Here is a 22204-nt window from a genome sequence, read left to right on the forward strand (position 1 = left end):
CTACCTGGAAGTCCAAACAACACAACTATACAGGGTGTGACTTTCTGACCTCATTCTCCTCATTCTTCGCTGTAATCCTTCTCCAAGCATACCAAGTGTCTGAAGTCAATGGAAGATGAGCTGATCTAACTACTCCATGAAGCTTTCTCTTTCTGGCCCAGTGCCAGGAAGACTGAGGTCTTTGCCCAGTCAGATGGAAGCTTACAGAGAAGCAATCTCATCTTCCAATCCTCTGCCAAAGTATCCAGTGGAAACTCGTGGAATAAAACCAGGCTAAGCTGTTGTTCTCAAACATGTTTATTTGTTAACAGTTATACATGGTGTGTTACAGAAATTAATGGAAAATTTCTAAAAATTTCACTGTTGTTGAATGTATTGTACATAAAGTTAAAAATAATGTGTCCATATATGTTAACAAACTGTCATCTGAGGTAAAGTTAAAGTAGGTCTAGAAATGTACTGCAAACAGTCATTTTCTCTTTCTCATCTTTATTAAAAAAATATGTGTCAGAACGCAGAAATTGAAATGAACCAAACCCACAGAGTAAACATTTTTTTTTTTTTTAAAAGAAGGTGCCCGGTACATGACATGATGGGATCTCAGCAGACACTGGGATGAGTACAGATCATAAAGGAAGTCTGTGGTACGGGGAGATCGGAGAGCTATGGGTCATGGGGACAGAATGACAGGTGGCGTTTCCCTGGTTTCAAAATTTAAAGTGACAAATTTAGTGCTAGTGAAGGATGAGGAATTAACAGTTGCACACACAGATTTTTCTATCGATCTAACCGGAACTGGGCAGACTCCCCATGGCCTTTTGGTACTGGCTCCTCGGCTCTTACTTGGGAATTCCACTGTACTCTTGGGATAGGATACGGTGATTCTGAGCTCACCCAACAGCGCTCATGAAAACTCAGAATTCTGCCAATGATCACAAGGATGGCAGTTACAAAATCTCGAGTTTATTTCCCTCACTTTCATGCATCACACGGGCATCTTGGTTAAGTCCAGAGTCCGTTTACACATCCAGTCGCATTCACTGAATGATGACAAGTCCACTGGGCTGTCAGTTTCTGCTGGGCGATTACCTCCAGATGGTGGAACCGAAACAGCAACACCAGTCAGCGTTCACTCGAAACATGTTACGAGCCACCCGAAGAATCGGTATAATGGTGTGATGCTGCATGACAAACTCCAGACAGCCACCGTGAGGGAGAAGATATAGCACCACTTGGTCAGAATCAGAACCACAGACAGCAGAGCAGCGGAAGCCATTTCCTTCAGGGGAACAGCCTATCCTACCCAATCCCCAGCAAACAGAATCGAACCAGTTTCAGGACGACTCTCATGGTCATCACACTTCTCCCATTGTCCCTTCCTGTGAAAGGATGACTTAATTATAAAATGGATGCACATTCCTGGAGAAATCACGTGGACCAACAGGTGACAGTTACAGTGGGGGATAAATGGCCCTTCTCACTTTTCTGGTTCCTTGGACCTTCCACCTTAAGATGACATTGACATAGATTCTTAAGGACATTTGGTCAGTTGAACTAACTGGAAAAAAAAATATCATGTTCCAGTGACCTGACGGTGTACAACTGGGGCCTCGAGCAGTAATGATTACCTTGATTTCGATTTTCTCTTTGTCAACAAGTATACCTTCTTTCCAATCACTTTACTTTCTATTGGTAGGAAGAGCCACAGTATACAGGCCTATTTAAGTCAATCAGATCAGTGTCAAAAGAATGCTACTTTCCCGATTTGAAAACCAAGTAATAACAGGTAACCCCAAATCCAGTTAGTCAGACGGTCCTCTAACGCTTTCTCCTTAGTGTTAAACCACTAAATTCGACATACTGGAACTGCATAGGAACATCAGGAAAACACACGTGACCTGTAGAACAATTCTCTGTAGGGCAAAAATATATAGATTCTTTATGAAAATTATGTGCTAAACATACAAACTGAACACTGCACTTTTTGTCTCAGAAGTGTAAAAAAAAGGAAGCTTAAACTCTTCTGTTCCACATAGAAACAGTCCAGCGATCTCTATGGGGGGGTGGGGTGGATGGGAGTGAAGATGTGGGAGGGAGTTTCAGAATCTGAAGGCCAGGCCTTCAGAATGGGAGCGTTTTCTTGTTTTCCGCCAATGGCGGGTACTCCCGTGGAAAGGCTGGAGTCGACCGTGGGGTCACGTGCTCCCTTCCTGTTCACTAGCTGCTGATCGGCCACATGCTCTGCCAGCTGTCCCTGAACTCCAGCTTCCTCCCATATGCTCCACAACAACATCTGGAGAGGGAGCCCCATCCATCAAGTTTGTCACGTCCTGCACTCAATCTGCTACCTTCTCTACAGTGTAATGGCATTATTAAAAAGCATTTTCATTAACATTTATATTTACAAAAAAAAAAAAAAAACTGGCAATTTTTTTTTTTCATTAGAACTCCTTAAAGCCATTTCCCTTAAATATTTAAAGAGTTTAATGGTAAGGTTTTTTTTTTTTCTTTCTTTCAAGTTATAAAATAAAAATCCCATTTGAATTTTCTGATGTACAAAAAGAGATAGAGATGAACCATTGTGATCCCGGAATCAGTTTGTTATTCTGAATATTCATGTCACCATCGTTCCACTAGCAGGTCGGTTTTAAGATCCAAAACCACATTACCAGGATTGTACCAGAAGTATTTGGCAAATGACTTTTCTTTGAAAATGGCACGTGAAGAAGACACTTGTCTGCATAGCATCACAGCAGCAAGATATCGGAAAAATAAAAAATATCATTTTATGGTACTTAGAGTTTGAGCTTCTGAGAAAATCAGATGCATTTTCCATCCTTCTCATCAATGGGATCCAATGTCCTTTCCTACTCACAGAATGAAGGTTCCAGCCGAAAGCTGTCTCTCTTCGCCAGGATGCAGAATAGCTAAAGGGTTGTTTTGGCAACATTCTTGATCATAAATAACCACTTATTTGTCTTGTGATTTTCAAGTAAATTCATTTCAGATGAGGCTTTTCTTTTCCAGTTAGATTTCCTCACTGTAACTAAAAAAAGTCAAAAGCAATACAAAAATTTTTACACCCATTAATTTTCAAACATGACAAAGGAGAGGGGGAAAGATGGCAGACCAGGCCCTGTGGAGTGATGAAAAGACATCGTCATATGTCGACAGGCATATGGATGAGGAGACTGTAGTCATGGAGGACCTCTTGCTTTTGTCTCAAAGAAGTCAGTGCCAACCCTGCTGTCACTCTCTGAGGCCTGTCACTCCACACTTGATGTCTTTACAGCGGTCAACAGGTCAAGAAATAAAAAGAGAATTATGATTTCGCGTACTGGGTCATCTTAAACCCACACTAAAAGAGCTCAGAATATTTGTCGGCTAAGCGTGATTTGCTTGATTTGCGATTGAATGTTGGGTATAATTTTTTTATACTTTTCTGATTTTTTTTTTTTTTTTTTTGTGCTGCCATAGTTATCTGCCATTGGTTGCCAAAAACTCTTAGTTCCCTCTTCCAAATGAGTCCCGTTGGGCAATCATGAATTTCGTTGTGAGATGAGGTGAGGTGGAAGAATACAAGAGAGCCTGTCGCGATGCTGATGTCCATGCCAGTCTTGAAGCACCGGCCGTGAGCTCACCTCGATGCTACTTCTTAGGTCTGTTGATCTGCGCATAGAGAGGCTCCAGCTCCTGGGGACAGAGGGACAAAGTGAGACCCGCTCTTTTCCAGATAGGATTTTCTGAGACAGTGAGGGAAGGAGGGTTTGGGATAAGAACAGAAAGATGACAGTTTATGATGGATGACCTTAGTTAATTTTCAGATTATTTGATCATGATGCATGTCGTTCTGGCAACTTGTTTTAATCATCAAGAATAACTACTCACCCAGTTTGGCTTTGGTTTTCAAACTGAGACTGGTTTCCCAGTGAGGGGGAAAAAAGCATGGTATACCCGAGAGAACTGGGCAAGCAGTGTGGGTAGGATACTTGGCCTTTCTAGGCCTCAGTTTTCCCAACCATTAAATGGGAAAATACTGTTCTTCCTATGGGGTTCTTGGGAGAATTAGAGATAATACATGTAAAGCATCTAGCACAGTGCTTGGCGGTAAGAGGTCTTCAGAAAATGGTAACAATCATCCTGAGTCAAGTGCACATTTCTCCAACATAGCTTTATGAATGTCTACTTGAAACCGCAGAAATTCTATTTCAAACGGCTCTTTGGTTTCCACAAGCAGTGAGGACGGGGCACACTCTGGAGTGAGAGAAACAGCAATTAGGATGTTAGCTCTTAGTTAAGAGCTTCCGGGACTGGTTTCCAACCAATCTCCCACTTCAGGGTTGGCCCATCATTTGCTTGTACCTGTGGAACTGGCTGTCCTGAGACAGACACCAGGATTTTCACCAGTACAGAATAAGGCAAATCCTCAGTCCAAAGGGAGATGGGAAATGGTGTTCAGCCCTGCTAGAACTACTTCAGACTTCTTCATGTTGAAATGGTCCAAGATGTGCTGTCCAAGCAGATCAGATCAGGGCTCTGGTCTTAAGCATACATAGGCCCTTCTTTCAAACCGACCTGTTGCTGTCACTCTTGGATATTTGTGCCAGAATTAAATGGACACGGTAACGTCTTCATTCTGTCATGCTTCTCTATTGGCCTGCGTCTTGCCATGTGGGTATAGAGCCTTTCTATCTGCTTATTTTCTTGAACCATCAGATTGAACTGAGATTCTGGGAGCCCTGACCATGTATCTGGCACCATGCTAGCTATCTTCAAGTACATTATCTTTTTAACTCCTCACAGCAGTTAGAGCAAACAGATGCTTTATCTCCTTTGCAAATGGGAAATCACATAGAGAGAAGTTAAGTAATTTTTTCATGGTCCTACGGCTGGTGAGTTTGGGACATGAGATCCGAAAGTGGGGCCCAGTGCTTTTTCCAGTCTATTATAACAACTGTCACATAAAAGGAAAGACCAATCATTCGGACTGTAGTGTTGCAGAGTGCTTCGGAGTTCACAAAGCACCCTTGTGTCTTATTTCATCTGCCTAATGGTGCTGGGAGTGGCTTTCATTCTATCCGTCTCATTTTGCAGATAACAATTGAAGGTCAGAGAAGGGGTGTGATCGCAAGGTCATCTGCTGCACTTCATAGATCATACTGCTTGCTTTTACCCTAAAGTAGAAATGGACTAGGAGAGAATTTTGTCCAGATCCATCCTTTTACAGATGAAGAATCTGAAGCCTAGAGAAAGGAGTTTCTGTTTCTCTAGAGCCACTGGATTCAGTGGCTGGGGCGCTCGACCCTGCGCAGGAAACATCCCAGTTATCTGGACTCCCTGAGTGTGTTAAAATAGTGGAAGTTGGACCTAGGGATGGACTGCAGTATGAAAAGGTTATAGTTCCTACAGATATAAAAATTGAATTTATCAACCAACTTTCCCAAACTGGCTTGTCTGTAATAGAAGTGACCAGCTTTGTGTCCTCCAGATGGGTACCACAGGTTTAAGGTTCTATTTTGTAATAAAATTGGAAAAGACAGGAGTTACTAACATTATACATATTACTCAGCATTCAATATCAACTTGCACTGTAGCTAGCATGAGTTTCACTACTGTATCCAAAGCAAAACTTATATTTAAGAGCAATAATGTCAACAACTCTACTGGTTATACTTTCTTTCTTTCTTTTTTTTTTTTTCATGCTAAAGGTATAATTCAATATTTTGGGATTTTTTTTTTTCCCCAAAATCCCATGGTTACTTAGAAACCATGTCATGGATAGAATCCAAGACTCCTGCCATCCAATCCAAGATGACCTCTCCTGGACCACATCATGACGATTCTTCCAGGGAAAAGCATCTTCCTACCCTTTGAGGCCCCCTATTCTGTAACAGAACAGACTACCGAGAACACTGGTCTGTTCCTCCAAGTTTTCCACCCGTGACACTTCATACTACTCTTGGGAATGTAAAAAGTATATGTAATCCTTCGCCCAAATGCCGGATCACAGAAAATATGGAAGCCCATTATTCCATATCCCACCTCTGCCTTGCTGCTTGGCAGGCCCTTCTGCTTGTCCACATATGTTGCCCTAGCATAGTAGGTGCTCAATGAAGTTTGGTTGGATTCACAAATGACTATGATAGTTTCTGCTTTCTTCACTGTTCTGATCACTTGGTCCTAAATACACTGCAGTTTGCCTTTTTTCTCTCAAAATCTAATCTAGCAAAATCTATAGCAAGTTATTATACACTTGACCCTGCCAATGCCTTGAAATGTTTCAAACCCCTGTTTCAAGGCCAATGCCCACCGTGATACTGTGTGTTTGTGTTCTGCAGGTGGGGCTGTGGGTGGAGCCAAGGTAGAGTAGTGATGTCAAGGACAATTTCAGGGGAACAGAAATGTGGTCTGCCTGCGCCAGGCTAGAGGATGTATCTTTATCTTCCTTGGGTAGAACTGCTCAGCCCACTCTTCTTTTTGGATACCCTAAGAAGTCAGGCTGCTTTGATCTCACCCTACAGTTTGCTCTCTTCTAATTCTGGAAACTAATTTATTCAACTGAGAATGACACCTAAAAACAGAAGAAGACAGCAGGCTCAGACAGGGTAATTAATGCCACACTGCATTAACTTTCTGCAGCTGAGATAAATATTCACACATCTCCTGCTTGCCGGAATTCAGCTTCAAATACCCATCACAACAGCAGTAGGGACTGTAGTCAACTCTCAATTATCCCCACTAATGAAGGGGAGCAGTGGTGTGGAAAACCCCAAGCAGCAGATAATCCCAAAGTCTGACACCGTGATGCATTATACGTTTTGGCAATAGCTTTACCTTCCCTGTTATAGAATCTTAGACTGTCAGAGCTGGAGGGGAATAAGAAATCATTGGATCCAGAAATCTCCGACCTGGCTTCTGGCAAGGTCGTGATGGGTTCTTCAGGCTATTTTCAATATTCCAAAAGCCTAAGTGGAATCATACATTAACACAGCATCCTGTTGATATTTTTGTTTTCTTCTGGCAGCTTTGACCACATCTCTGGCCTCCTTCAAATCCTTCAGAGGCTCACCATCACCCACAGAGTAAAGTCAAATCTCCTTAGCTGGGCACATTCATCTCATCGTCCATTAGAGCTAATAAATGTCCCTTCTAGAGTGTGAATCAAAGCTCAACCTTCAGTCACCTAAATTATGTTTTCTTTTTCTTCTTTTTTTCTTCAATGTCTTTATGCCTCTGGCAGAATGATCTTTTTGAAATGGATTTGGTCATGCCATTCTCCTTCTCAAAAACAACCATCCTGACTTCTTATTACCCCAAGGAAAATACAACCCCCTTGGGATGGTACACAGCAGGTGTACTTTCCAACATGGCCAGCATCATCCACTTACTTTCTCTCTCCTATGCCCCACCTTCCGGTCACCTCACATGACAGGAATTTCCTGGCTCTGAGACTCTGTTCAGGCAGTTCCTTGTGCCTTAGGGGACTCCCTTTGTACTGCGACAGGAGTTCAACTTTCAGACCCAGCTCCTACATAAAGGCTTCCTGGACTCTGTAGGTGATGTGGGCCACTCTGTTCTCACTCAGAACTGAGGCATGGTGGAGCTCACTGTGTGGAACGTACTAGAAGATCAGATGATGCAGTGCAGACAGAGGTCTATACAGGGCACTGAAGGAGTCTAGGACCAAGGGACTCTGTTACTTAACTCCTCTACGTTCCAGATTCTTCCCTAGTAAAATCAGGCTATCCTCTCTTTCAGAGCTGTGGTAAGGATTGAAGAAGAAAAAATATATCTATTATCAAGCCCAGATCCTGCTACAGAAAGGTGAGTTCCTTTTCGCCTGGGTATATGTTTTTATTGTTTGTTTAAATTTTAATAGCTTTTTTAAAAATTATTTTTATTAACATATAATGTATTATGAACCCCAGGGGTACAGGTCTGTGAACCATCAGGCTTACACACTTCACAGCACTCGCCATAGCACATACCCTCCCCAGTGTCCATAATGGGTATGTGGTTTTATCCTTCCTTTGCAGAAGATGGTTTCAGGCCTGATGATCCCCTAAATGGGGCTTCTCCTTCATAGCACCTAAGAGCTCCTGTCCCTGGGCTCTGTTAGGAAGTGTAATAATGGCTCTGGGGTACCCAGGGACATAGTGCAGAAAGAATGTGGAGTTAATCTAGAGAAACTTATCACACCGCTCTGTGGATAAGAGACTTCCACATGTTTGCAGGGTATTTCCAGTGTAAATTATGGTCTCACGTACAGGAGCCGTGTAGAATCACAGAATTAGGGTAATAAAAGCTTCTATTTACAGAAGAACTGGCAGTCTGTCAGGTCATTCTTATCTCACATGCACGCTCTCACTTGGGTGTCACACAGAAACTGTACACTGGATATTCCTATCTCTCCTTAGAGCAAAGAAGCAGGCCTCTTCCAAGCTTGGTGACTTGCCCAAGATCACTCAGCCTGCACAGTGCAGAGCTGGATGTAACCAGGTTTTTTTGTTTTTTTTTTTTTTTTTAGCTTTCTTTTTTATTGCAGTATAATATAAACGGCATAGCATTTGCCATTTTAATCATTTTAAGTGTCCAATCCAGTGCCGTTAATTATGTTTGCAATGTTGGACAACACTTTCATCACCCAGACTGTACTCATTAAGCAGTATCTCCCCATTCCCCCACAGCCCCAACCCCCGGGGAAACTCTGATTTCTATTTCTTCCATTTCTATGACTTCTCCTATTCTCATTTTAAAATCAGTTTCATTGAGGTATGATTTGCATACAACACAACGTTCTCATTTTAAGTGTACAGTTTGATGAGTTTTGACAAGCATATACACTGTGTGGTCCTCCTCACCACACTCAAGCTATAGAACTTCCAGAACCTTCCCTATGTCCTTCTTAGACAATATCTCCCTCTGGCACCAGCAACCGCTGATCTGCTTTTGACCACTACAGATTAGATTTGTCCTTGCCTAGAGTTTCAGGGAAACGTATCCAGGTGTCCTTAAGCCCACTGTCCTCTCCACTACCACGTGCTCCCTCTTGTAGAACATCAAAGCGAGAAGGGCCCTCAGCCTGACCCTTCTTCCCTGCAGGAAGAAAGTGAGGCCCCAGACTTGAGAGCTGTTTTTCTTAAAGTTGCATCAGAAACGGGGTGGTGGGGAGGCAGCAGCCCAGGGTAGGGTCTCCTACTTCTGTGCTTCCTCACCTCCCCCATCCAGGTGGCCCCACCTTTTTGGGTTGATGGGCAGAAGCAAATACTTTCCTATCCTGTCTTATAATGAGCCCCCCCTTTAAAGGCACCTAAATTAAGCTTAGCCCTCTGCACCCCTTTCAATTTTATTATGTGTGTTTTGGGAAAGCTGGGCCACAGCTATCAAAGATACGTCCCGTGAAAAAATGTTCAGCGGAGAGAAGCCGTGGCATGCTGAGAAAGGTGGTCTCCGATGTGAGAGCAAAGGGCGCCATGCAACCTGCTTGCCGAGCGAGCCCGTCTAAGCTTGGGGGGCAGAGCAACATCTAGCCAAGCCAGGGTTCCAACTGGAGCCACACGGGAGCCAAAGCTCGAGTCCCTCAGCAACACCCTGCCCAGGCAATCACGAGCCCCAACATCGGGGCCCGGTTCCGTGGGCTTTTACATGTCCTGTCCTCACAAACATAAAAGCCAGTGTACAGCCAGAGAGCGGACATGAGGCTGAAATAAAGAACTTATAAAGTTTTACCTGAAGACATGAAGATAGTCATCAAAAAACACTGCGGTCTCAGAGGCGGGAAGAGCCCAGCAATCCTAACTTCTAACTGCATGAACTTAGGCAAAAATTTTATCTGGGCCTCAGTTTCTTAATCCGTAAAATGGGGCTTGTAATATCTACCTTGAGGGGTTGTGACAAGTAATAAATGAGCTCAAATGGCATAAAAGATTTTAACAAGTGCTGGGAGTCTTTGGATAAAAAGCAAAAGCAAAAACCCACAACACTCTCTGATCACTTTCGGCCTGAAGGTCGGCCTTTCAGGATAGGAAAGTCTTTCAAACACAGGATGAATTTAAAGGCAGTGCTGACACTGCTGCCAAGTGCACCTGCTTCCTGAGGTCTCGGGGTGCTGAAACCCACTTGGTGAAACCAGAGAAGCAGAATCTGAGTCTCAGGGCGGGAGGGGGTGTGTCCTGCATATGTTCTGATCAATTCTGCATTTCTCCAACAATGACGGACACTGATCACCTGCTTTGAACACACGCATCATCTTTCTTGACCCTGTCACACAGCAGATGAGACATTGAGGTTGCCGACGCCAGTTCTCTGCTATAAGCAAGGGTATTGTCTAAACTAAACTCCTGGTCGTCAGGAGTCGGCCCTTGGTCTCAGGCCAATAATGCCTAGGAACCCAAATCAAGTCAGCATATTGAAGGGTCCTCTGTCCTGTCCTTTGTTGGAATAAGGAAAGCTGGGGGGAGGGGTGCTGCAGAAGGTCTTGTTTGTGGATTGGGTCTTTCATGCTCTGAGCCGGTGACCCAGGCAGGTTAGGAGACCGGAGAATATCAGCCGGGAGGGCATATGGGAATTGCTTTACAGAAGAGAAGACCAAAGGCTGGAAATGAAGCCATCTGCCTCAAGTCACAGAGCTGTTAAGTCGAAGCGAAGCTGCTAAAACTCCCGTATTCTGGTCTGGATGAGAGCTCTTGAGTTATTTAATCTGGGTGCAGATTCAAATCCTAGCCCCATGATGAGTGAATCTTAGGATTTCTAAGCCATTGACCTCTTCACCTCACCTGTCCTATCTGTGAAATGGGAATGATAAAAATACTTAAGTGGGTTCCCTGGAGGATTCAATTAGGTGATGTTTATCAAAAGTGTTATAAACATGCTAGGAATTTTAAGATCTACTTTGTTAGTGGTAGTAAATGAAGGGCATGGTGATTGCCTTCTGCAGAGTGATTCTAGAAACAGCGAGTGGGATCTAAATCAGAGGTCAGCTAATTTTGGTGGCTTTTTGTTTTTAATAATTAATTTAATAAAGTATTTTAAGTATTACTGGAACTGAGCCACATCCATTCCTTCATGCACTATCTTTTCCTGCTTTCTTTCTCTCACGGTGGAGTAGATTCATTGCAACGGAGACCTGGCCCACAAGGCATAGATAGTTACAAAGAGTCTGCTGATCTCTGGGTGAAATGATCAGCATATCCTGCTTGTGCCCACTCCACTAGTGGCTTAAAACCATATTGAAAGCTTGCTGTGCCCCATCTGGTTTTCTCCTTTGACCTCCAGATAAACTCCAGCAACCCTCTGCATTGCTACTTGGGTGTCTCATGGGCATCTCAAGTGCAGCTGGAGGTCGGAAGTAAACTGCTCTCTCTCTGGTCAAGCATGCCGTCCTGCTGTTTAGCACAGTGACTCGGCACCCCCTAGATTCCCAGACCAGGAATGTGGGATTCATCCTAGGTTATGTCCTCATCCTCACTTCCCATTTCCCTTCAGACTTAACCTTCTCTTGATTTCATCTTTTAAATATTTCTGGGCACCAAGGCCCCATCTCTCCGTCCTGGCTGACCAGGCCCTCACCTGGGCCCTTCCTATCCCCTGACTGCATGAATCCCAACACTTTGGTTTGGACTTGGCTCTGAGCACTATGTCCAAGAGACGGACAGATTATTTTCTTTCTTTCTTTCTTTCTTTTTTTTTTTTTTTTTTTTGGTTTGTTTGTTTGTTGTATTTGTGGTTCTCTGATTTAAGGCTCTGTTCCTTCATTCTATTTAAAACCGAAATAGCAACAATAATTCCAAATACATGTATTCTGCTTTCAAAGCTTATAAAGCACTTTCATATTCATGGTTTCTGATTCTGGAACAGCCTGGGGAAGGAGCTGTTATAATTAATTATCCACATGCATCCATGTGAGGGACCAGGGTATAAAGGGGTTACATGCTTGCTTAAGGTCACCTGCTTTAAAACCATAATCCAGACCTAAATCCCCGACTCCACGCATTTTTTCTCTCTCTTTTTAAAGAGATTTTGTTTTTGTTTTTGTAGATTCTTCCTCCTAAGGCATTTGAAGTTCAGCCTTCTTTTCCCTCGAACACCAGAAATCCATCAGGTAATATTTCCCATGTCTTGGGTTCCCGCTACGAAGATCGGTATTAAAAACATGACAGCGCCATATTATTTATGGCAATATCCATTGTTACTAAGGGAGACAGACCAAACAATTCCCCATTGTTATAGATGCTACTTTGACTTGACAGCTGGGCAAGTCTGATAGGCAGTTTATTTACTTAGCCATTTAACCAAATAAATGTTTTCATTTTTCTTTCATCTCCTCAAAAGCTAACATTTCGCCCTTAAAATTGCTCCAGCAACACGTCAGTGGAGTATAAATTACCTGCCATTCCCACACCAGTCATTACAATATTATTTTGGTTCTTTTTTCCTGCCCCTGTTGACCCAGTCTTTCAAAGACATGTGATTCTCCCAGACGGGAGGGTAGGGGGGAGAAAACAAAATAATTGAAGATATTTCCCTTTATTGCGAAAACAGAAATGCTGTATGAGATTGGTCCTGAAGCTTCCACCGGTGAAGACGGAGTCTGTTTGTTTCCTCTTGCTGTGGTGCGAGATGACTTTCACTTATCAATAGATGTCCCCCCTACCTACTAAGCATTGTGTGGGTATTTCTAATAAAAAGCAGCTGGGATAAAATGCAAGGGTGATAAGAACAAGACTCCTGCTTTCCAGCTGTATGAAGACAAAGGGGAAAAGAGAGCCACGGATGTGGCTTTCCCTGCATGGTATCCCTTCTTCAAATGTCTGGAAAGGCACTAAGGGATTGCAGTCAGGAGATTCCCCGTTGGGTGGATGAGTGAATGTGACAGAGGCGGGAGCGTCAAACGTGACTTGGGTTGCTAGGGATAGAAGGGCCCAGGAAGGCTCATTTGGACTTCCCTTGGGGTGGGTGGATGGGTGCGGGGGTCTTTGGGGATATGTCTGCAAGGCTGGCATCAGCCTGTTGGCCTGGGATTCTTGAGAGGCAATCGTGATACTGCTAAGCTAAATGTTCAAAGGGAGAAAACTGTTTCATTGTAGATTACAGTCCAGCCTTTTTGGGGTGGGAGCTATTGACTGTGACTTATAAGTCAACTGGAGACTGGTCATTTTTTGGAACGGAGAGGGGGTTCTGTGAGACCCTCATGGGGATCATTCTGATTAGAGAGCTTAGCTATCAAAATTTTCTTTTCCTACTTTTTTTTTTTTTTCCCCCTCTGAAACTGTTTTAAGGCATATTGAAAACGACCTCCAGATAAAATCCAGCAGCTTTCTGGCACTTCTACATGGAGATGCCATCTCTATCCGGAGGCATATTGCAAATTAATTATCTGAAGATAGGAAATACAGAGCAAAACCTCCCAGCCAATGGCCTGGGTCCTGATGGTATAATGCATTCCATATCAAGGCAAAATATATAAAATCTAAGGTACTGGGGAACATGTATTGAGCACGTAGGATGATGACGGTGATGCTAGGGCTGATGACAGCTAAGATCTGTTGCGCGCTTTCTATGTGCCAGATGTTGTGCTCACCTCATTCTGTCCAAACAATAACCCTCTGAGGAGGACACTGTTTTTATCCTTATTTTCAAAAATAAGATAGACAATTACTATGAAATCTCATTAGGGTTTACAATTCTAAACTCAGTTTCCCTCCAGTGCCCAGATTTTTAAGCTGAGTTTTGAGCTGAGGGCTGAGTGTCTGTCTCCCTCCTAGAGACTGAATCACTATCTCTGCTAACCTAGCAGATGATACAAGCCTCTTCTAGAAGGTGAAGAAACCAAGACTCAAAAGAAATTATGGTTCTTGCCCAAGATTTCCTGGGCAAACTGGAGTTTGGATCCAAGTTCCAAATTCCAAGCTCTTCCTACTGCCCCATGGTCCATCCATTTACAACTCTGCCACAGGACAGCCTGAGGCCCCAAGAAAGAGTTGGGCTTGTTTGTCTCCAGCTGAACAGGCTCATGAAGACAAGGGTTTGATACATTGATCTGCAAATGGTGTAAGTCATCTTTGTTTTCTAGAAGAACTTCAATTTTAGGATGATGTTAGCCGTTATACTGATGAATGGCTCTTGTCACCTCTAGTTCATTCATCAAATTTTTCAAGACAAGGTTGAGCATGTGAAATAAAACATACACAAGGGGTAGAAAACCTCTTGGGGAATCTTTTTAAGGCATCCACCCATAATCCCCAGCTCTTCTCTTTTCTGGAACATCGACTTTGTCTTTAATTCACCAGCTTCCCAAATAGCTTTGTAAGACAGAATTTTTAAAGGGGTTGTATGTGGCTTTGCATGGTGTGATGTGTTATTATATGCTGTTATACTGATAGAAAACGTGGCAAAATATACAGTATGTTAAGTTCTTTAATCATAAAATCTATTAGCAAAATACACTTTCCAAACACTGTATTAGCTTTCAGGAACTGTCAAAATAACTTCCATGTGAACTGAGAATGATTTCGAGGCAGACTCAGAATCCATTTATGAATGGTGAAAACTATTTACCATTTTAATGGCTCTGACCATGCTGTTCAGGACTAAAGAAGGGGAGCTCTGTGGGTAGAGCTTTGCAGTCCTACGCATTTATGGAAAACTAGGAAAGTATCTGAAAATTGAACACATTTGTCAAGGAGTGACCTCCAGAATCATGCCTGGGGAACGAGGTGTACTTCTGTCTCCCAAGAAGATTTGCTTCATCAGCTCCTCTTTCTTTTGATCAAATCAGAGGTATTGAAATTCGAGTGCCAAAAGCCACTTCTAGTGTATGTGAGTACACTTCTTTCAAAGTAGCTGCTGATGGGATATGAAGTGGTTCGGTGGTGAGCCGTACATTGCAGCACAGGTGCAAACAGCAGAGCCTCAAGCAAATGCTACGCATCTTTGAGCTCTGAATTTCACTTTTACGTTAGGAAGGGTGAGGGGGTGCCCGGGCTACCGTGATCGTACATCTCTAGCCATCTAATTTCAAGCACTGCTTGGTTTTGTTTCTTGGGATGTTTGGTTGGTGACCTCTTTAGATCTGCGAAGGGTAGGCAAATGCGGTGACGCTTTGTGTAAAAGATGAAAGCATGGGGATCAACCCCCCAGTGAGAAAGGAATCGGGGTGGGGGGACCGTGTCCATCTTGGAAGGCTGATGCTTTCTGAAACTGAATCCATGTTGAGGAATGGGGACCGTGCCTCATTCTATCACCACCATCCACTCAGCACGTATCATTAAGAAAAGATTATGACCATGCCCCACTCCTCACCCCTACCCCTACCTAGCAGTGTATGTCAAAGGTCATGCATCCATGAGGAAACACAAGATGGCAAACAGCAGGCAAGGAGAGACGGTGTGAACATCAGGGATGGGCTCAGGCAAGGAGAGATGGAGCGGACATCGGGGAGGTGACTTCGGAAATGGAGGGACAAGCCAAGGGAAAGCAGAGAGCTTACGGGTGAAGTAGATAAAAAGAACAGATACCTACCCAGACCTGTGCTATCTAGCTACCGGCCTGCGGACTTATATTATCACCACTGGGCTCCCCACTGGGCTCCCCAAATGGATCACTGTTGGATGAGGCCTGTGATCCATCAGGCTAGAACACAAGAAGATAACACTTTTTTTTTTTTTGGTCTTTTCAACAACGGAAAGCAGAAGACAGCTGGGCATAAATTCATGCATACATATAATCAGTTATTTTAAAAGGAGGCAGCAACAGCCGTTGGAGGACGCCACACCCACCCATGCAGGGCCGTGCTGAGCGACTCACGAAAGGACAACGCTTTTCAGCTGCTCATTTGATCATCAAAGAAAACGCCCCCTAGGGCCCCATTTAGAACCTGAGACTCTGAGCCAGCATTCTTTCCTATGTGGGTTTCCTGGGCCACTGTCCATTTCATATACAGCAGTTTTAATTTTAAGGAAAAGCAGACCCAGAAAGAACAGACCAGCCACTTACAGCTTCTTGCCCTTCGCTCTTGCTGGGACTTTCAAAGCCCTCTTCAAAGATGTCATCCGTGGTGGGATCGCTGGCATGGGACGCAGATGATTTGGACGGAGAACTCTGTCGAGGGGCTGGGGTTGGAGCTACACAGAGACCAGGCACAAAGAGGGAACATCGTTAGGTGTCTGGCTGTGCCTGAGTACCTCCCACCAAGACCTCGGGGATCTGGTTATGATCAAGTCAAGTCTGGCACTCTGCTTTCTATCCCGAACATCTCCTCTGTACATATTGATCTCGTCCTGTCAGACACTTGACGGGAAGGAGTGGGTGCATACGGTTGGGGCAGGTGGTGGTTCTCTAGGAATGGCCCTTGGATCAGCAGCACGAGCACCTCTGGGAACTTGTTACAGATGCCGTCTTGGACCCCCGCCCCAGACTGATGGGCTCAGAAACTCTATTCGTATAAATATTTGAATCAGCAGATCAGAGGATGGGGATGCACGTTTTGAGCACCTTCAGTTGCCATCAGACATTTTACGGATGGTATCTCTGACCCGCATAAAGCCTCTTTGAGGTAAGAGTGATTTCAGTTTCACAGCTCAGGGAAGTGAGGTCATGAAATTGCTTGAGGCCCTGTAGCTGGTGACTGGTTGAGGCAGGCCCCGTATCCTTACACATGGTAGGCATGCCTTGAACACGTGTTGAATGAAGAGTGTCTCTGTGATGTGGGAAAATGGGAGGGAGCCGCTGGCAGCTTTATGCCTCACTCCATAAGGACATGAGTCTTCTGTCCTAGCCTTCCCACATGTTCCTCCTCTCATTTGGTCCAGAGGTTATAACAAATATGCCATTTGAAGCTATTCTTCGTTCAATAATTTCTAATTTGGCTCTGAAAACGCCAGTCACTGGCTCAGCCCCAAATGAGGAGGTGGTGAGGCTTGATTTAGTAGCTAAATTTCGAATGGCACGGATAAGGCCCCCTCCCCCGCCATCATTGCCCAGAATTTCCAAAATCTGGCTGCTTATCAGACAGCAAGTGATTATCAAACTTGGTGAGTACCCTTTGCCTTGATGGGTCTATATTTAGATGAACGATGCTATTTGCTTGGCATTTTGTATTCACTGCATTCTCTAATGCAAATATGGCAAAATGGTGTTGGACCTATTCTTTCCTGATGAAGAAACTGCATCTCTGAGAGGTGAAGGGGCTTTTTCAGGGCCAACAGAGCCATGGAACAGGTGTGCTGAGATTTAACAGAGCTCTTTCTACACTGTCCAGCCGCTGTGAGCTCTATTTCTACTTGACATTGGCCTTTGCTCTGACTGATCCTCCACTCAAAACATTCTGAAGGTGACGCTCATGGATAAAAGGAAGTCTGTTTTATTTTGTGAGATGATTATGGAACAGACTCATACTAGTGGGTTTAAGTGAGATAAGCAGTATGAGAACCCCTCAGTGCTTGACAGCTGTTGAATAAATGTTAATGTAACCGGATTTCAAATTGGGTTTGAAGTGGCGTATTGCTTTCTGAAGGCTGAGAACCTGGGCTGAGCTGCCAATCTGAGAGAGGTTGTACTGGTCCTACCTATGAGAAGAAATCAATCAGAAGTATAATTAGGGGTTCATTTATGCAAGTGTTTTAGCCTTTAGAAGTTTTTTCTAGGATATCTGTATAATCTGAAAGAGTGGTTCTAAATTTGGGGCAGCTGAAATCCTAGGGGGCATCTGGCAAAATCTGGGGTCATTTTTGACTCTCAGGACAAGGGAGAGAGGATGTGTGCTTCTGGCATCTCATGGGCAGGGGGCAGGTACTTTGGTCAACATTCTACAAGTACAGTGCACACCCCACAACAAAGAATTATTTGGCCCCAAATATCAATAAAGCCTAGGTTGCGAAACCATGCTCTGAGACACGACAGTGGCTGAGGGGTCTTTGTTTTGTTCATTTCAATCTCTGTGACTTCTCCCAAATGTCTCCATGCACTAGATGCTACGCTAGCATCATGAGAAGTGTGTGAATGGTTTGGACCCATTTCCTGTCCTCAAGGAACTGAAACTTCCCCTTTATTTGTAGCCGGCATGCAAGTCCATTGCAAGAGAGACACTTGTTTTCAAAAGATGCCTGCTTATTTATGCGTGGCTCTCATTCTCCCAGCATTTCATTTTTTATTCATTACTCTTCACTGAAACCCCGTGACTTAGAGCTAATAGAGATGCCCCCACTGTGGAGATCACATGGCCTGAGTGGGAGTAGCTCGTTTATACACATAGAAGGCATTCCTTTTCAGAACTGCCTTCCGAAACTGGCTGAAATGACACTATCTAATTTTGTTAACATTAGATTTTTGGACGATTCTTGCGATTGGCCAAGCAGTGAACCCTATCATCTGTGACAGTAATGAAAATGCCACACTCACTGTTCTATGAGATTTTCTCTTTCCTATCAAGCGTCAAGGCCCGAGCTGAATGACCGGACATCTTTCCAAGCATATGCGTGCTTAAGTGTATCTGGGTTCTGACTAGCTGTGTGGTTACGATTTCTGGACGCTTGCAATGGAAAAGCGAGCTAGGACAGAATCACTGAGTGCCTGAATTAGAAGGAGGCACACTGCCTGTCCAAGCCAAAGCAGGCCTTTTACCCATGACACAGCTGAGGTTAAGAAAAGTCACACGTTTGCCCAAAGACGCTGCTTTATAGTAGAAGAGCCAACGCTGGAATCCTGGTCCAGGAATTCCGCACAGCATCACTCAATATGCAATTATAATGGTGACAACAATGTTTTAAAGTCAGTGAGGTACACAGTGTTTCATGTACCACTGAATCCTTTTACTATCCCTTAGCCTAAGATAGATGAGGAAATTGAGGCTCACAGAAGTGACTCGCCCACAGGCACAAGACTAGGAAGTGATAAATCTGTTCTCAGGGTTCGTGGCCTAGAGCTTTCTGCTTCACGGCCATTTTTCCTCTTGGACTACCCAAAGCCTTGAGCCAAAATCTGGCTTCAGCTCCACGAGTTGGGTGAGACCCTACAACTGCTCTGTCTCTCCCCTACGTTTTCTACTCTAATTTTTTTGTCCTTGTTGCCCCGACTTTTGAAATTCATTTTCACCATTCATCTCCATTTCAATAGCCCATATCAAAATCTGTGTTTCATAAATGCGGGGTAATGAAAGAATGGGCAGATGGATAAGCAAATTAACAAAAACATAAGCAGCAGAGTGGCTGGTAGAAAAAGAACAGGTTTGTATTTAAATCTACTGCACTCCTCGTCCTTGAACCTCACTTTCATTATTGGCCAAACAGGTCTAACAAAACCTATAATAAGCATTATTACGAGTATAAAAGTAATAAAAACAATGTATATGAAGAAGATATGTATACTTTGTAGCTATTACTATTATTCGTAGTGTTATAAAGTTGAGTTGAGTTGAGTTGCGTTCTCTGACTCCAGAAACAAGGCATCACTCTCAATGGATTTATGTCTCCAAAGAAGGGCACTCACGTGAATTGGTTGATGGCGTGGTAGAAGTCACAGGGGTCAAATTCAACTGGGAGATGTCAAAGTCATCACAGTCATCTGTATCCTGTGCCACCCCGACTTTGTTGAAGTAACTGGAGAAGGCCTCTGAGGTACAGGTGAGGGAGGGTTGGTCGGGTTTGCGGGAGGGCACGGGTGGAGGCTGGGCCATCTGGAAATCCTTAAACATTTCCTTCCCCATTTTCTGTCTGGGCTTCTCGGTCTGTGGACTTGACCTGGTGGAGTCACCCGTGGTTGGGACGGTTGCAAGGGGGGTGAGGGGACCTTGGAACATGGCGGCTGGCAAAGGCATAACAGTTTGTGTGGGCATGAAGGCGGCTGGCGGAAACTGCCCGGCCACAGTTGGCCAGGGCTGCTGAGTGGCAGGGAAGAGACCCGGCTGGCCCCATGCGATGGGCTGAGCCCCCGGCATCACCTGAGCGACTGGTGGCTGAGCACCCATGGCGATCTGCTGTTGGACGAGGGGCTGCTGGCCCCAGAAGGATGGGAGGACGGCGCCCATAGCAACATAACCTGGAAGGGTGAAAAATGAGAGTCAGGCACCTGGGAAAGAACTCATGGGATCAAGGGATCGGCAGAAAGATACGGAGCTGCTGGTAGGTGTCAGGCTCTGGGCTACAGACCATGGACAAGGATGAGTAAGACAAAAGTTCCTGCTCTCGTGGAGCATTCCTTCTAGAGAAATGGTCAGGGGAAACCTTTCGAACGAGTTGATTTGTAGGCGGAAACTGGAATGTGGTGAGTGAGCAAGCCAGACATATATCTGAGAGATAATGATGATATTGCTACAATCATTAAAGGTTTCTGAACTCACACAGACGCAGGAGCTGGTGTGTCTCAGTGGAAATGGAGGAGGACTAGGAATCGGGCACACATGGGTTTGAATCCTGCCTTCCCTTCTTGCCAGACTGATAGCATAAGCTCTCTAAAAGTCAGGCTCTTTGTTGGAAAGCCAGGTTGTAAGATCGTCATTTTAAACACTGAAGCTGTGTGCCAAAGGAAGAAGAATTAGGAGTGCTGGGGTTTTTGAGGCCTAGGTTAACACTCAGACTGATGATTCACATCTCTGGATTTCAGGGAGAGCTCCACAAGCTCTCCCAAGCTCTGCCTCCTTATCTGTAAAATGGGCACAAAATACCGTCTACCTCAGGGGCTTGGTTTAAAGGTAAACGGAGATGACATATTTGATGTGGAGTTTTGCACCTGACACAGAATGAGCATTCAGTAAATGTTAGCAGTTAGTGGGATGTGAATCAGAGAGAGCCCAGAAGGTACTTAATACCTTGCTTGGTACATAGCAGCCAAGCAATAAATGGTAGCTCCAGGTATTATCATATGTTATTTCTGTATTGTTACTATGCCAATTTTAGGTGACTGTCCACTTATGCAGGAGCCCCTCGTACAGTGGCCTAGGTTGGGTAATGTGCAACTCCAAGGGGTCTACTCACATCCGTTACCATGTTAATTGTTGGTGGTACTAATTCCTTTCAGGTGAGAATAAAATCATTTTTTAAAAGAGCACAAGTAACACTTTCCACAGTAGCAACAGTAACACATTTTTTTTCCACTTGCTACATGCCTCTAACTTCTAGGTTCAGTATTAGATGTTTCACATCCTCACTCCAGAGATAAGGAAACTGGTGCCCAGAGACGGACGGTCTGTGCTTGGGGTCACGCAGCCAGCATGAAGGGGGATCAGGACCTGAACTGAGGTTACCTGTCCCCAGAGATAGCATTCTTCCCTCCGCATGACACTGCCCCAACTCGATGGCCTACTTTGCACCATAAGCACATCTGGTCTGGTTGCCCACCTCAGGTTGCAGCTAACTGTGGGCGGGCCCAGAGAAACTCCTAGGTGCTTCCAATGACTCCTGCCCTTCTCAGAGGGCACTGCGGCCACACGCCTGTGCAGTTGAGCCCAGGACACAGATGCCCAGGCTGGGCAGAGAAGAGCAGAGAGAAGCTGGCTTGACCTGATTTCCCAAAACCAGCCTTTTCATGGCTGTCAGAAGGAGTTTGCAGGGGTACGGCAGTGAGGCCAGGGAAGGAAAGTGGGTGCAGAGTATCCTAGCAACTTCCAGGGGGAAGGCAGACAGGCACTGCGGCGCTGATCGTGTCATGATGTCGTGATGTCAGGGACTCTGGAGAGCTCAGAGAAACCTCACTCATGAGGGCTGCCTCACTCAGGCTCTAGTCTCAGATCCCCTGGCCCTCGACTGATGGCTAAGGAGTGGGGACAAATTCCATGACCGGCCATTTCCTTGCGAGGTGACAGCAGGATCCAGAGAAGTGGAGACGGGGCACCAGGGCTTCCTGCGGAAGAGGTCAGCAGTATGCTGGCCATGCTGAACAGACCGTATCCTTCCACGACCACGCAGCCCTAGTGCATGTAGTGAAGAGGCATGGGGGCTGGCATTTCAGCCGGGAGAGGGGCGTGCATTGCCTCTCACCTCACAAACCACACAATAAGGCAGTGACTTGAGTCCATCAACAGACTCAGCACTCTGTAACTGCTTTTCTCATTTTCTGATTCGCTTTGATGGGACCCAGTGGTTCTCAATGGAGGGAGGGGGTGGTGATCAGGACATTAGTGGGGTGTATTTTGGCTGTCAGGATAACTTGCTAGAGGGAGACACTACCCGCACTTAAGAGGCGGGTTATCCTATAATGTGTGAGACCAACGTGC

The 22204-nt window shown here is 44.7% G+C and overlaps 1 protein-coding gene across 4 annotated transcripts in view; it reads right to left on the bottom strand.

The window, feature by feature from the left end:
* Nucleotides 1-302: 302 nt before the first annotated feature.
* Nucleotides 303-22204, bottom strand: part of DAB1 (DAB adaptor protein 1) — a 1136100-nt gene continuing 1114198 nt past the window's right edge. For 3 of the 4 annotated variants that reach the window (XM_059374888.1, XM_059374892.1, XM_059374889.1), the window contains 4 exons: nt 19483-20031; nt 15994-16121; nt 15520-15630; nt 303-3693 (listed from right to left, as the gene is read on the bottom strand). In XM_059374888.1, coding sequence (XP_059230871.1) covers nt 15535-15630; nt 15994-16121; nt 19483-20031 — 773 coding nt within the window. In that variant the 3' untranslated portion in view covers nt 303-3693; nt 15520-15534. The remainder of the gene's footprint in view (nt 3694-15519; nt 15631-15993; nt 16122-19482; nt 20032-22204) is intronic. The other variant, XM_059374891.1, reaches the window with a different exon arrangement.

The sequence above is a fragment of the Mustela nigripes genome, chromosome 14 (assembly GCF_022355385.1).
Source record: "Mustela nigripes isolate SB6536 chromosome 14, MUSNIG.SB6536, whole genome shotgun sequence".
NCBI lineage: Eukaryota > Metazoa > Chordata > Mammalia > Carnivora > Mustelidae > Mustela > Mustela nigripes.